We start from the raw sequence: 13,281 nt of genomic DNA, 5'->3' as shown, positions 1-13,281 counted from the left end.
AGAGAGAGAGCGAGCGAGAGGATGGAGGAAGAGAGATAGATGTAGGGGAGGGGATGGGAGGGGGTGCGGTTTGCAATTTGGATGAGAGCGAGAGAGCGAGAGAGAGGGAGGGAGAGCCAGAGGGGGAGGAGATGGTAGGGAGGAGGAGGTGGTGGTTGGTGTGGTAGGGATGGGGTTGAAGAGGAGGGGGTGCGGGAGAGGGGCGGGCAAGGGGCGGGCGCCTCTCGCAAGCGAGCGCACAATTCCTTTGCTCCGGTGATGGCCGCATCGGCTCTGCTCTATCGTCCGAAACCAATTCTCGCCGAATCGCTCCCTGCAGCAGCAGCATCATCATCATCAGCAGCAGCATCATCAGTAGCAGCAGCAACAGCAGCAGCAGCATGGCCCGCAGCCCCGAAGAGCCAGCCAAAGCCGTAGCGTACCTCAAAGAGCTGAACCGCATCATCGAGACCCAGCAAGAGCTGATCGAGAGGCAGAGGAGACGCATCGAGGAGCTGGAGGGACAGGTGGCTCAGCTGAACAAGGAGAACGCGGCGCTCCGGGAGCAGCAGCAGCGGCTCCTGCAGGGGCCACCGTGCCCTCTCACGCCCAGCGGTGCCATCGGGAAACTGGCCGGGTCGCATCAGAGCCAAGAGTGAGTGCGTGAGAGTGAGTCGACGAGTGGGTGAGCGAGCGAGTGGACGAGTGGGTGAGCGAGCGAGCGAACGATCGTGGACACGGTGAACGGGTGGATTGTGGCGCTGGCGTTGTTAGTGAGAGATCTTGATGAGTAGCAGCTGCCATAAACTAACCCCCCCGCCACCCACCCATCCTTAATCCTATTTGTCATCTCCTTTGTCACCCCCTTTGTTTTATACGTAACGAAAAAAACAACTCATCCGTAACAATGATCATTGCAGCCAGCATCATTGCCTCTGCTTTGGGTGGCGTCAATGCTACCGTGCTGTGCCAACGTAATCAATGCCGACGCGACATCTCGAAATGGCATTTGTGGATTTTAAACTGACATTTTTTTTCAAGCCAACTACTCGGAAAAAAACCCGCAATTAGCGTGTCGCGATTAAAGGGGACTTTGCAACTCGCCCGCCAAAATATTCCGCTAAACGTCGGGTTGTTTAATTGGCTAAATATGCGAACAAATTTTTTTTTAAATACAAATTTTGTGGCATGAGCTTACCCGTTTGTCCTGCGCCCGCGCGCGTGTGTGTGTATCGTGTGTGTGTGTGCGTCGTGTGTGCATCATGTGTGTGTGTGCATCGTGTGTGTGTGTCGTGTGTGTGTGTGTGCGTCGTCTGTGAGTGCATCATGTGTGTGTGTACATCATGTGTGTGTGTGTGTACATCATGTGTGTGTGCATCGTGTGTGTGTGCATTGTGTGTGTGTGTGCATTGTGTGTGTGTGTGCATCATGTGTGTGTGTGCATCGTGTGTGTGTGTCGTGTGTGTGTGTGTGCGTCGTCTGTGTGTGCATCATGTGTGTGTGTACATCATGTGTGTGTGTGTGCATCGTGTGTGTGTGTGCATTGTGTGTGTGTGTGCATCATGTGTGTGTGTGAATCGTGTGTGTGTGTGCATCGTGTGTGTGTGTGCATCGTGTGTGTGCCCTTGCGATTCGCTCACTGCGCTTACCCACCATCGGCAAAACCTCGCGGACTCGATACAACAACTTCATCATCATCATCATCATCACCATCATCACCATCATCATCATCATCATCCGTGGGCAAGTCACATCCGAATTAACCCGCACGCCTCCCGCGACAAATCTCTTGTAAGCCAACTCAACGAAACAACAACAACAACAACAAAACCGCGACGGTGTTTTTTTTGCTCGTTTGTTTGCTGTGTGAATCTCAGCGCCGGCGAGACGACAGACGGCCGAGCGCGAGCCGCGCGCATTCGCGGCTGGCCAAAAGCGCGTGCCCGTTACGCGTAGCCGTCACTTTGGTGCCCGCCAGCCACACAAATGTCACCCCGCAGACAGCCGTCAGCGCTCGGTGCGCTCCAAGCGCGGGGCTTCTCTTGAGCGGCGTCACCTCGGCTCGTCCGCAAGGCACGGCGTGTTGTACCGCAGGAGGAGGACGAGGAGGAGGTTAAACGCGACTCTGGTTAAGGGGTAATAATACCCGCACGAATCCTGTGAGGGGTCTAGTTAGGCGTCAGGGGCTAATGCGGCTCGAGGTTTCGGTTGGGCTAAAGGGATGTAGGGACCTGGGTCTGGGGTTATGATGAATTTCTCTCGATACTCTACACGGAGGCGTTCACAGCGATAGCGTTGGGGGTTTGTTGTTGTTGTTGCTGCTGCTGCTGCTGCTGTTGCGCCGCTTTAGCCCAGACAAGTGTCAGCGGTAATCCCCACACAATCCCGACACCGATAACAAAAAAAAGATGCGCGTGGCTTGCTCATCTCCGGCCGCTCCGGATGTGTGTTTCAAGGGCCAACTTGACGAGCTTCGATGCTGCGAGGTCGCCCCCCCCCCTTCAAATGTAACTCCTGATGGCATTTAACGCAGCCAAGCTTACGCCTGGTGTGCCCGTGTGATCTCTACTGTGCGTGTCTTGTGTGTGTGTACGTGTGTGGGGAGCGGTAGTGTAGCGGTTAGCGCGCTGCGCTATGAACGCGGCGACCCGAGTTAGATTCCTGCTCATGGCCAACACCGGTGACGAATGTCTGAACCGGTCCTGGGCCTCCCCTAGGTCAACTCAGCCTCAAATAAGTACCTGGTGCGATGCGTAAATGTCGCCACGAGGGAGATAAAGTCGGCCGGGCGTGGTGTTGGCCACCCACCCCCTCGTGTGCCGTGCCGGCCTTCATAGGTGCTTGCTAACAGCACTTGTCCCAACAGTCTGTTAAGGCTACACGGGGGATCTTTGTCTTTGTGTGTGGGGATGCGGTTTTTGTAGCCTTAGCGCGCACTGCGCTAGGAACCCGGCGTCCCGAGTTCGATTTTCGCTCACGGCCAACACCAGTGACGATTATCTGAACCGGTCCTGGGTCTCCTCTAGGTCGACTCAGCCTCAAATGAGTATCTGGTACGATGTGTAAACATCGTCACTGGGGAGACAAAGGCGGCCGAGTGTGGTGCTGGCTACCCACCTCCTTGCGTGCCGTTCCGACCTTCATAGATCATCGCTAATAGCACTTGTCCTACCAGTCCGTTAAGGCTTTACAGGTGATCTTTGTCTTTGCGTGTGTTTGTATTTTTCGTGTGTACGCGGTTTCTGCACGCTGCGTTTGTGTGGCTGTTTATATCACACAAATACATACACGAAGGTGCCGTGGTGCAGTGGTTAGCGCACTGCGTTACAAATCAAGGGATAGAAGTGTTACGTGAATCAAACGTGGCTCAATGTATTACCGCTTCAGTAGCACCACCGGTGTTGTAGTGACGACGTTTCGCTGGAAACGACGTCCCAGCATCCTCAAGTTGTTCACAGGAGCTCGCTCGCATTTCGAGTGAAAACAAATTATGACTGAATGGTCGTCCAGGATCTCAAGTGACACACACACGCACGCACGCGCGCGCGCGCGTGGAACCCACGTAATGATTGACACCTGCACGCAAACATTTGAATACCCATAACGTATAACGTCTGCAAATATACAATGAGCGTCACACCGCAATCTTCTGCAATGTAAATCCATTGCAGAAGTTGCTTCATAGAGCTGTATACAATGGCAAGTGGCGTTGGTATCTTTCTGCTGACTTACAGCGTCACAGTCGTCTGCGGAAGGCGAATTTATTGGCTAACTGGTGGGTGGGAGATCAGGTCCGGGCATTTCGCAGTGTTTTAGCCGGCGGGCGATGCTGCTGCTAGCGGTGGTGGTGGTGGTGTTGGCGCACGCCTCTGACCCAAGCTGCTGTGGTGGTAACGAACATGTCAGCGAGGAGCCATACCGCCGGCTCACCAGCAGGATGCAGTACAGCAAGCACGTGGCCACCACCCTCTCTCCGTCCGTCTCAGAGAGGGAGAGCTTCCTCCTCGCGCGCGTAGGTTTTCTCTGGGGCCTCCGGTTTCACTGCCACGTGTAAAGGGCTCATTAGAATTGGGCCGAGGACACATTGATATGTAGAGGAGCGCAGAGCTTGGGTACATTTTGACTGAAAGCTTTCGTGACTGCAGGAATTCATATTCTTCGGGTCTTTCGGTAAAGTCACGTAGATAGGTTCAAATAAAATAACAAGAGGTTCTTCATGACGACGAACGCTTGTGCTGCGATCGAAACGTCGTAGTTTTTTGTGACCGAAAGACCGAAAGAATAATACTTGGGTAAATTGTTTGCTTCCGTTATCGCCTGGGCTGCGTTCCTGCTTGTCTGTGGTTCCTACCCCCTATCTCTCTCTCTCCGAGACTGAGTAAATGCTCTGCATGTTAGAATTGGAAAAATATACAAAGGTTTCACCACGAGGCTTAACGCACACAAGAAGTTTAGGCGAAGAGCAATTTTTGTTTGAAGGGCCATTGCCCAATGCGTCGCCTTGCATAGATTAATAAATTTTTTTATTTATATATAATGCGGTATTATTGGCGAATGTTTGGAGGATATTACGGAGTAGGATGGAGTAGGGTGGGTAAAGTGTACGTCAGCAAAGTGACCATTCCTGCCCATGGCTTTTGCTAGTCAGCATCTGAGCTCGTGGTCCGCATTTGAATCAAAAGTAGCAGTAGCAGCAATAAAAGACCAAGATCCCCCGTATAGCCTGCACAGACTGTAGAGGAAAGTGCTGTTAGCGAGCACCTATGAAGGCCGTCACAGCACACGAAGGGGGTGGGTGGCCAGCACCACGCCCGGCCGCCTTTGTCTCTCCAGTGGCGATGTTTCCACATCACACCAGGTGCTCATTGGAGGCTGAGTCGATCTAGAAGAGGCCCAGGACCGGTTGAAATAATCGTCACAGCGTGTTGGCCGTGAGCGGGAATCGAACCCGGGTCGCCAGGCTGGCTGGGCAGCGCGCTGACCGCTACACCACCGCTCTTGGTCCGCGATTGAATCAAAAGCAGCAGTAGCAGCAATACCACCATCACCACCACCACCAACATCCGGATTGGTGTTCACCAAACAAACGAACTTACGTCGAAATGGCCACGACTGAAGTGCACGTGGGGTGCTCGTGCACGCGATGAGAGTTGTGCACAAATTAAAGTCCAAAGTGTTTGACTTGGGCCCGACACGATGGATTTTGAGAATTCATTATAATCCGCCGTTCGTTAGCGGAGCACGTTCAAAGTATCACATGCGCCGAGAGTAATTATTTATTGGAGTATAAATTAGATGTGCGCATCGCGAGGACCCTTGCATAATCAACAACATGGTGTGCTTTCACATCCGTATGGCTGTGGTTATGCTGCCCTGCGCTATGAAGAAGGGCTATTGCCCGAAAATTCAAACATTGTTTTTTTTCTAGATTTGAAGCTTTCGTGACCGTCTGGCTGTGACGGTCCCACCTGATGACGGAGACTTGTGTTCCCTCCGAAACGTCGTGATTTTTGTTTTATTTTATTTTTTATTAATTTTGATGTTTTACCTACGTGACTTTACCGAAAAAACCTAAGAATATTGTTTTTTTTCTTTCCTTTTAAGGCAGTATTATTGACGAATGTGAGTGTTGTTGTTTTTGTTGTTCACTGCGTCGGTGTGCGCAACTGCCAACACAGCAGCAGCAGCAGCAGCATCACCAAATAATTTGTTTCATTATGACCGGAGGATCGGGGGCCTCCCACCACCGTGCCTGGCATTGTCACTTGACATCAGCGTCCTGAGATGGGTAACACGCACTGCCCTGTTTTAGACCACTTACTCAAGGCGACATCGTGGCTGTTATTTAGCCCGCAGAGTGTATCGTGACTCGAACTTGTGTCCATGCATGCGCACTCCCTCTCCTGTCCGATCGTTTCCTCGTCATAGACGGGAGTGATCTTGGCGATCTGGCAACACAACAGCTCAGATTATGTAAGCAGCGACGAGTGACTGCAAGCGACGATCACATCAGGTTCTTGTTGTTCAGTGCTGAAGGCGCTGTTCAGTGATGAGATGCAGGTTGCAATGTGTCACCGATAGACACGGTCAATTAACGCAATAGAAGAGTCTTGATCGAGGAGTGGTGGCACAGTGGTTAGAGCCCTGGGCTAGGAACCCCAAAAATCTGAGTTCAATTCCCGACCGCGTTTAACAGGAGACGCGGATCCTGGCCTGGATCATCATCATCATCAGCTGTGACAAATCCATTGCTGGATGAAGGTGTCCCCAGCAGCATCATTACCATCGCCACCATTATCAAACCATACTCGGTAAAGTCACGTAGGTAAAAAATGAAAGAAAAATAAATAAAAATAAATAATAATACATCACGACGTTTCGGAGACAACACAAGTCTCCGTCATCATTACCTGACTTGTGTTGCCTCCGAAACGTCGTGATTTTTTATTAATTTATTTTTTAATTAATTTTAATTTCATTTTTTTCCTACGTGACTTTACCGAAAAAACTAAGAGTATGGTTTGATAATGGTGGCGATGGTAATGATGCCGATCATTGCAGTCACGAAAGCTTCAAATCTAGTATTATCAAACCCTCCCTCGTCCTCTTCCGATGTTGGCAATCGGTCTCGAGAAGACGCACAGGAGCTCATTGAACCTCCCCAGCTCCGCGCGGTGCACGACCTCTTGGGGCCAGCGTCCTGCTCCGATCATTCCTCGGTTCCGAACGAGAACAACGACACTTGCCGGGTTTCCTCTGCTCCGCTGGGGGTAGCCGACACACGCCGATGAGGCACGCTCGGCGGAGTCTCTGGATAATTCGACACTCCGGAAAGTAAGACGCGCCCCAGAGCTGCGTGGGAGTGTCAGCGTCGTTATCCGAATGTATGTACGCGTATGTTGAACTTCTTTCGCACCGTACGTGACCAACCGCGCAAATCGTATGCGCGGCCAAATCTGGTCACACTCTCACACACACACCTTCCGGATCATGATACGCCCCTAAGGGGGGAAAGTGCGTCTTATAATCCAGGGCATACGGTATTTGTTTACACACCCACACACGCACATGTACACATCTCTTATTGACAGACGATGTTATGAACAGGGGCGATGTCAGCTTTCTCGGTGGCCGCGTTCTAGAGGCGGCGCTGGCGTGGCGAGAGCGTGCGCGCTGCGTCTCCCGGCGTCTGGTTCCGTGTTGATCACCGCAGCGATTCGACTGCCGCCTCCATCCACCGCCTTTGTCTCGCTGGAGGGGGCCCCCCTTTCATCAGCCACCGGAACGTTCGCTTCACGAAGGGGATTGTATTTGTTCGAGACACGCGACGAACAGTCGCTTTGTGTTCACCCCCCCCCCATACAAAGATCCCCCGTATAGCCTTAATAGACTGTAGGGGCAAGTGCTGTTAGCGAGCACCTATGAAGGCCGGAACGGTACACGAGGGGGTGGGTGGCCAGCACCACGCCCGACCGCCTTTGTCTCCCCAGTGGCGATGTTTACGCACCGCACCAGGTACTCATGTAAGGCTGAGTCGACCTAGGGGAGGCCCAGGACCGGTTCAGATAATCGTCACTGGTGTTGGCCGTGAGCGGGAATCGAACCCGGGTCGCCAGGTTCATAGCGCAGCGCGCTAACCGCTACACTACCGCTCCCCATACACACACATACACACACATACACACACATACACACACACATACACACACACATACACACACACATACACACACACATACACACACACATACACACACACATACACACAACGGGCGGCTTTGACTTGTCCTGTTGTCGATTTGCTCTTCACTCTTATGGGAAAATAAGAATAGGGGTTTTTATCATTTCTGGCAATAACACAGGTTGTTAAGATGTGCAAACACCAAATGGATACCTTTTGCGAGGAATCACGTCCGCATTAACCACACACGAGATCGCGTGGTGAACATGCAAACTAACGCGCTCTGCTACAATTAACTTGCGTTGTCTGTGACACCGATTGGCCTAGACCAGAGAGAGAGCAGTCTTCTGTTCACTCTTCCCTCCCTCCCGCTTCCCCCCAGCCCCTGCTCACCCCCCATTCCCCCCCTCCCCCTCTCACCCCTCTTCCAATTTTATTTCAATTGCGCCATTGACGTCATGGAATTAGACACAACGACCCATTCGGACCTCTCGCAGAGGGTGTACGTTGCCTCATTAGGGAATCCATGACCTGCGGAAGCAGATATAACCGAACTAATTCTGAGATCCCTTCGATTGTTTTTATCGACACACCAGAGGGCGCTACGACTTTCCCTCCAGGACCGGGTAGCCCGTAAATGTCGTCACGTAACAGTGTAGCCCATATTTATATGTTGTGCAATCATTCGTCAGCGAACTGAGATCATCAACTCGCAACACTTGAGAATCCAACGTAATCGTGCGCGGCTGAAGCCTGGATTCGAACCCAGGTTCTAAGTGCCGTGATACCAATATCACTTTTTTTTTAATCCACACCCAGTAGACAAATTAACAAGACTCAACCCCGCTCAGCGCATTCAGGACGATTTTACTCGTCGTGAAGAGGCAGCACTTCCGCCAATCCCATTATCGTTGGGCAACTGATGTCTTATTTAATTCTTCTCAGGGTTAGGGTTTAATTGGCATGCTTAGCCAATTCTCCCACGGGCATTTCGTAAAGCGTCGGAGGAAACGCACGCGGAGATAACGCACTTAGATGGGGTGAGAAACACTCAAACCCCCCGTACAGATAGGTCAGAAACCGACTTGCTGTGCCGCTTCCTTTTTCATGTGGGTGGTTCAAGCATGTGGTCTAACAACAACACCAGGGGGACACTTGTCATGGGTAATGGAGAATGTCAGGTTTGAAATATATTTTGCGTATTTGTCTAATGTTGGTTTAGCAGGCCCTGAATGGTTGTGAGAACAAGAAGGTTCAAACCAGCCTGAGTTTGTTCGCTTATACAAATGCTGCTGCTGCTGTTGTATAATATTGGTGCAGAAGTTCAATATAGACCGATGGACTAAAACAATATTTGATTTCATGTGGAGAGACCGACATTGATAAAAAATATATATTGTTATTCCAGTTGTGCTAAATATTGATTTAAGCCACTCATCAGTCACGCAAAATTTCAATAACAAGCACAGCCTGCATCGGAATGACCTAATGAACAGCTGGAACCACTATCGGCCCTCGTGAAGCCTGTCCCAGTGGCATACCGTGGGTGGCTTTGACGGTGGTGCAAATAATGAAATGAGGCCCCCTGTCTCATTCCTCCTATTCACCATATGCCGGCGCCTGGGTCACCCATCTCGTGGAGCCCCGATGCAGTTGCACCGCCTGTACACTCGCACAACTACGCCACTAACGACTACATGGGACTCATGCCATTGTTCGTTTTAAAAACTGAAACTATATATTTTTATTACAACAGGCAAGGCCCACTGAACTGTGTAGTTCTTCTTCAGAAGCGACCTGGCCACAAATGATAGCTTATCATGTGGAAATGTATAGCAGCCAAATACTTTAAACGCATATTGATTCTAAATGTGGAGAGAAAATCCTGAGGACCCGTAGAAAAATCCACAGGTTCGTGGGGAGAACATGTAAACTCCAAATATACAGTAGCAGGCGTCATGGTGGGGCTCGAACCCACGACCTCCTGTATACGAGGCGAGGTTGTTAACATCTGCACGGAAGGCCTTGGGAATTTGCTCTCAGACAGCAGCCTGCGTTTGCCGTTTTATGGCTTGAAATCACGGGAGAGGTTTAAGAGTAACCATATCGGGAGTGAGCTGCAATCTAAATGTCGTGAATATATCTGCCACAATAAATCTTTGCATTGCATGCAATACAATATGCAACGGGCCCGTCTGCGAGATTTGACAGACACCCCGCAGATGATATACCATTTTTCAACACAATCAGAGGCTTTGTACATTACGTACGTGCAAAGGAAAAACACCCCCACCTGAGATAATATATTGCTCGGCTGCGAAAAATGGAAGCAAAACGCGAACTGCGGTCATATATTTTGTTTTCTGCAGTAAACTCCACAAGACGCGTCGATGGCCACATTAAATTACCTCCCGCAGTTCTTTCTCTCTCTCTCGCCGTGCGGGACATGCTGTGTCCTTGAACTGTAACAGCAATGCCCTTTAAAGACCCAGAAAGGCCTCGCCGAGTCTCCAGACTGTTATTATTTTTACTGACGCGCCCCTGCACTGACAGATGCTTGGCCAAATACCATGAACAAGCGTTTGGCTTCGTGTGGGAGGAAACCGGAGTTCGTGGAGAAAGCCCACCACGTATAGCGAGAGATAACACTCCGCACATATGGATTCAACACGCTCGCTGTATTGAAACTACACATGAACACCTCGCATCCCCATCTGATTTTGGAGTTTCACAGATGTGCCAGCCTCCAAAGCTCACCTCCAAATGGCAAGATCCGTGGTGGTTTCCCAAATTCATCGCGACCCCACCACAGTTCGTCGATTAATGTTCAGCAATTTTCTCGATTTTGAAATCAAGTCTTGATACACCGCACGTGTCTGATAATTATTTTTAAATCCTTTATATTAAGTTCACTTGCTTGCTTGCGCGCTTAAGACCGTGCAAATCTTTCGGTCGTTTTTTAACCCATTTCCCGTGACCCAATCGAGCTGACATTTTGCACACAGACTCGTTGTGCGTGACAATTTATTTTCGTGAAAATTTTTTTCCTAAATTTTCCACTTTTTATGAAATTTTTTTTTTCATATTTAATTTAAAATACCAATGTGATAAAAATGAAACTCTTACTCAAGAAAAGCAGAAATGAATAATAAAATAAAACCGATGCCACGCATATAAAGGATTTATAGTGAAAAACTTTGTTTTTACGGGTTAATTTTTTAAGCATGTGACTTGGGTCATGGGACGTCCTTTGCCAGTATCAAAATATAAGAATAGGTTTGACCCTTTCTGGCAACAAAACAGCTGTGTTAAGATGTTAAAACACCAAACTGAAACCTTTTGCCAAGGAATCATGTCTGCATTAACTACATATACTTGTGGTGAACATGCAAACAAAAAACATGCCAAAATGCTGTTCCCCTTTTGGCGTCCTCTGGTCTAACACTGTTTGAGACTAGTAAATAAATGTCTCTGGTGTGGACCAATCAATTAAAACAAATGCATATATTACCAAAGCATGATTTTTTTGTTGGCATGTTCGCCACAAGTACGTGTAGTTAATGCAGACAGGATTCCTTTGCAAAAGATTTCAGTTTGGTGTTTAACATCTTAACACCTGTTTTGTTGCCAGAAAGGACTAACAGCTATTCTTAAATGTGACTTGGGATTTAAAATGTGCATCGGCTCTCTGTACGGTACCTGAGACTTGTTTAGCAATCGTCTGGCATGCGCGGTGTGTATGTTTTAATTCGTACGATATTTCAAAGGAGCCAAATTGGTAAACTCGAAAATGTGTACAGTGATGCATCGCTAAGGAATGGAGTTTGAAAAACTGTCCTGTACTCATTCGAATATAAAATAAATATAATATTATTTATTGTATAATACATGCATTTATTCTAATTAAACGAGCAACTCTTTAGCAATGGGATGGGACAGGAAGGGGAGAACATTCAAATAATAGAATGTGTGGAAAAATAAATGGATGAGGGGACGAGCGAAGATAAAGAGTGCGACATAAGGGAGAAAGGATTGCAAAAACGGGACCAAAGGGTCAGGAAAAGATGAGGGATGGGGAGGAAGAGGCTGCATATGGGCCTCGACGCGTTATGGAACAGGAGGCTGGGAGAGGGGAGGCATTTAGATTGGAGGTGACCACACACAAGTCACGGAATGTATGCTGATTTAAAGATATATAGATATGTAAATAATTAAAAACACGTGTACATGTCCTGCTATTAAATGGGATGCGTTCTTTCTTTAAACAGGTATAAAAAAATATCTTTTAAAATATCCAATCGATATTTTATTTTTACAAATCTGCCATATATATATTTTGATTATCAAATGAACATCATCTATTGGAGCAGAATATCTCAATGGGAAGCCCAGTGGCTGAAATAACGAGATTCGTGTGATCTCGAGCTCTGGTTTTCGTTGCCGCGGCTGCTGGGCGCTGTCCGTGGTGCTGCTGATCGCTGTCCCTGGTGCTGAAACCTCTCGCCCGCTCACAACCAACGGCATCCGCTTGCTGTGGTTTCCCCGCTCGCCTCGTCGTGACGCGCACCAATCATCGCCCGCTCCGTGTAATACGAGCGGTGGGCGCTTAATAGCTACCAATAGGGAATTGTTCGTACGCCAATTTTTTTTTGTGTTTAAACTGTTCATCAGAAAATATGCTTAAAATGTATTTCTTCACAGGCTCTTTGGATGTACTCTGTATTGTGCTGTCTGAAACTCTTACCCAATATTACGTCTCTGCTATGAAGAAGGACTATTTCCCAAAACGTCGCCTATTATGTCTTTTTTAATTTCAAGGTCATTGCGTTATTGGCGAATGTGTTGAGTTTGTTGTTGTTGTTATTTGTTTGTTATACGTGCTCCTGAACCAATGCCAATGCAGTATCACCAAATCATCTGCCGGACGAGGGCGTCGTGGGGGCTATTTGACCATACTTCTCCACGCTCGTCAGTGCGGGTATGAGGTGGTCGGTGTGTATAGGATGCGGGAGCATACAAAGTACGTTACAACAATGGATTAATCTGCACTGCCATGTCGCCCGGCAGACGATGCAACCGTTGGTGCATTCGTGGTCCCCACATTCGACTACTATTTTGGGCTCTAGCCTGCTTAGCTTCCGAGAACCTGAACCGCATGGTCAATGGCTTGCCTATACAAATACTGTCTTCGAATTGACTGTACAATAGTGTGTAGTATCCGTACATGCGTCGTGAACGCTGGTGTGCACAATAGCGCAGCGGTGAATGGCAGCTGAACACCGCCTGAAACATCTCTAAGTCGACTGGGCATAAAACTGGTACCCAATGACGCTTTGTGTCACCGTTGTCACTCGAACGACACACGAGGCTGTGCGTGTGCGTAGCCCGGCAGGCTGGGAAGGGTGTAATTTTTCGTCTTAATATCCGCGCAATTGGCAATTGATTCACCTTTTCCCCCATTCATTCTCAAGGCTGTTGACGCTACGCTCGCAGAGCAATTGGCTCATTTGCAAGCGAGGAAACAATGTTCGCGACACGCAAGGTAATAAATGCAATCAAGAGGTGCTCCGGACCGACCCTGCGGGGCATGCCACAGCTGCTGCGAGTGTATGCGCCGGGGA

At 49.1% G+C, this 13,281-nt stretch overlaps 1 protein-coding gene across 2 annotated transcripts in view; it reads left to right on the top strand.

Annotated features, from left to right (window-relative positions):
- Positions 1–213: 213 nt before the first annotated feature.
- LOC133351768 (IQ motif and SEC7 domain-containing protein 1-like) overlaps positions 214–13,281 on the top strand; it is a 229,677-nt gene continuing 216,609 nt past the window's right edge. The window contains exon 1 of one of the 2 annotated variants that reach the window (XM_061567262.1): positions 214–634. In XM_061567262.1, the coding sequence (XP_061423246.1) occupies positions 381–634 (254 nt within the window). In that variant the 5' untranslated portion in view covers positions 214–380. The remainder of the gene's footprint in view (positions 635–13,281) is intronic. The other variant, XM_061567266.1, reaches the window with a different exon arrangement.

This window comes from Lethenteron reissneri, chromosome 38 (assembly GCF_015708825.2).
Source record: "Lethenteron reissneri isolate LAM-NWPU_2019-01 chromosome 38, ASM1570882v1, whole genome shotgun sequence".
NCBI lineage: Eukaryota > Metazoa > Chordata > Hyperoartia > Petromyzontiformes > Petromyzontidae > Lethenteron > Lethenteron reissneri.
The sequence above is the reverse complement of the archived record's forward strand: the minus strand, read 5'-3'. Positions and strand labels throughout refer to the sequence as shown.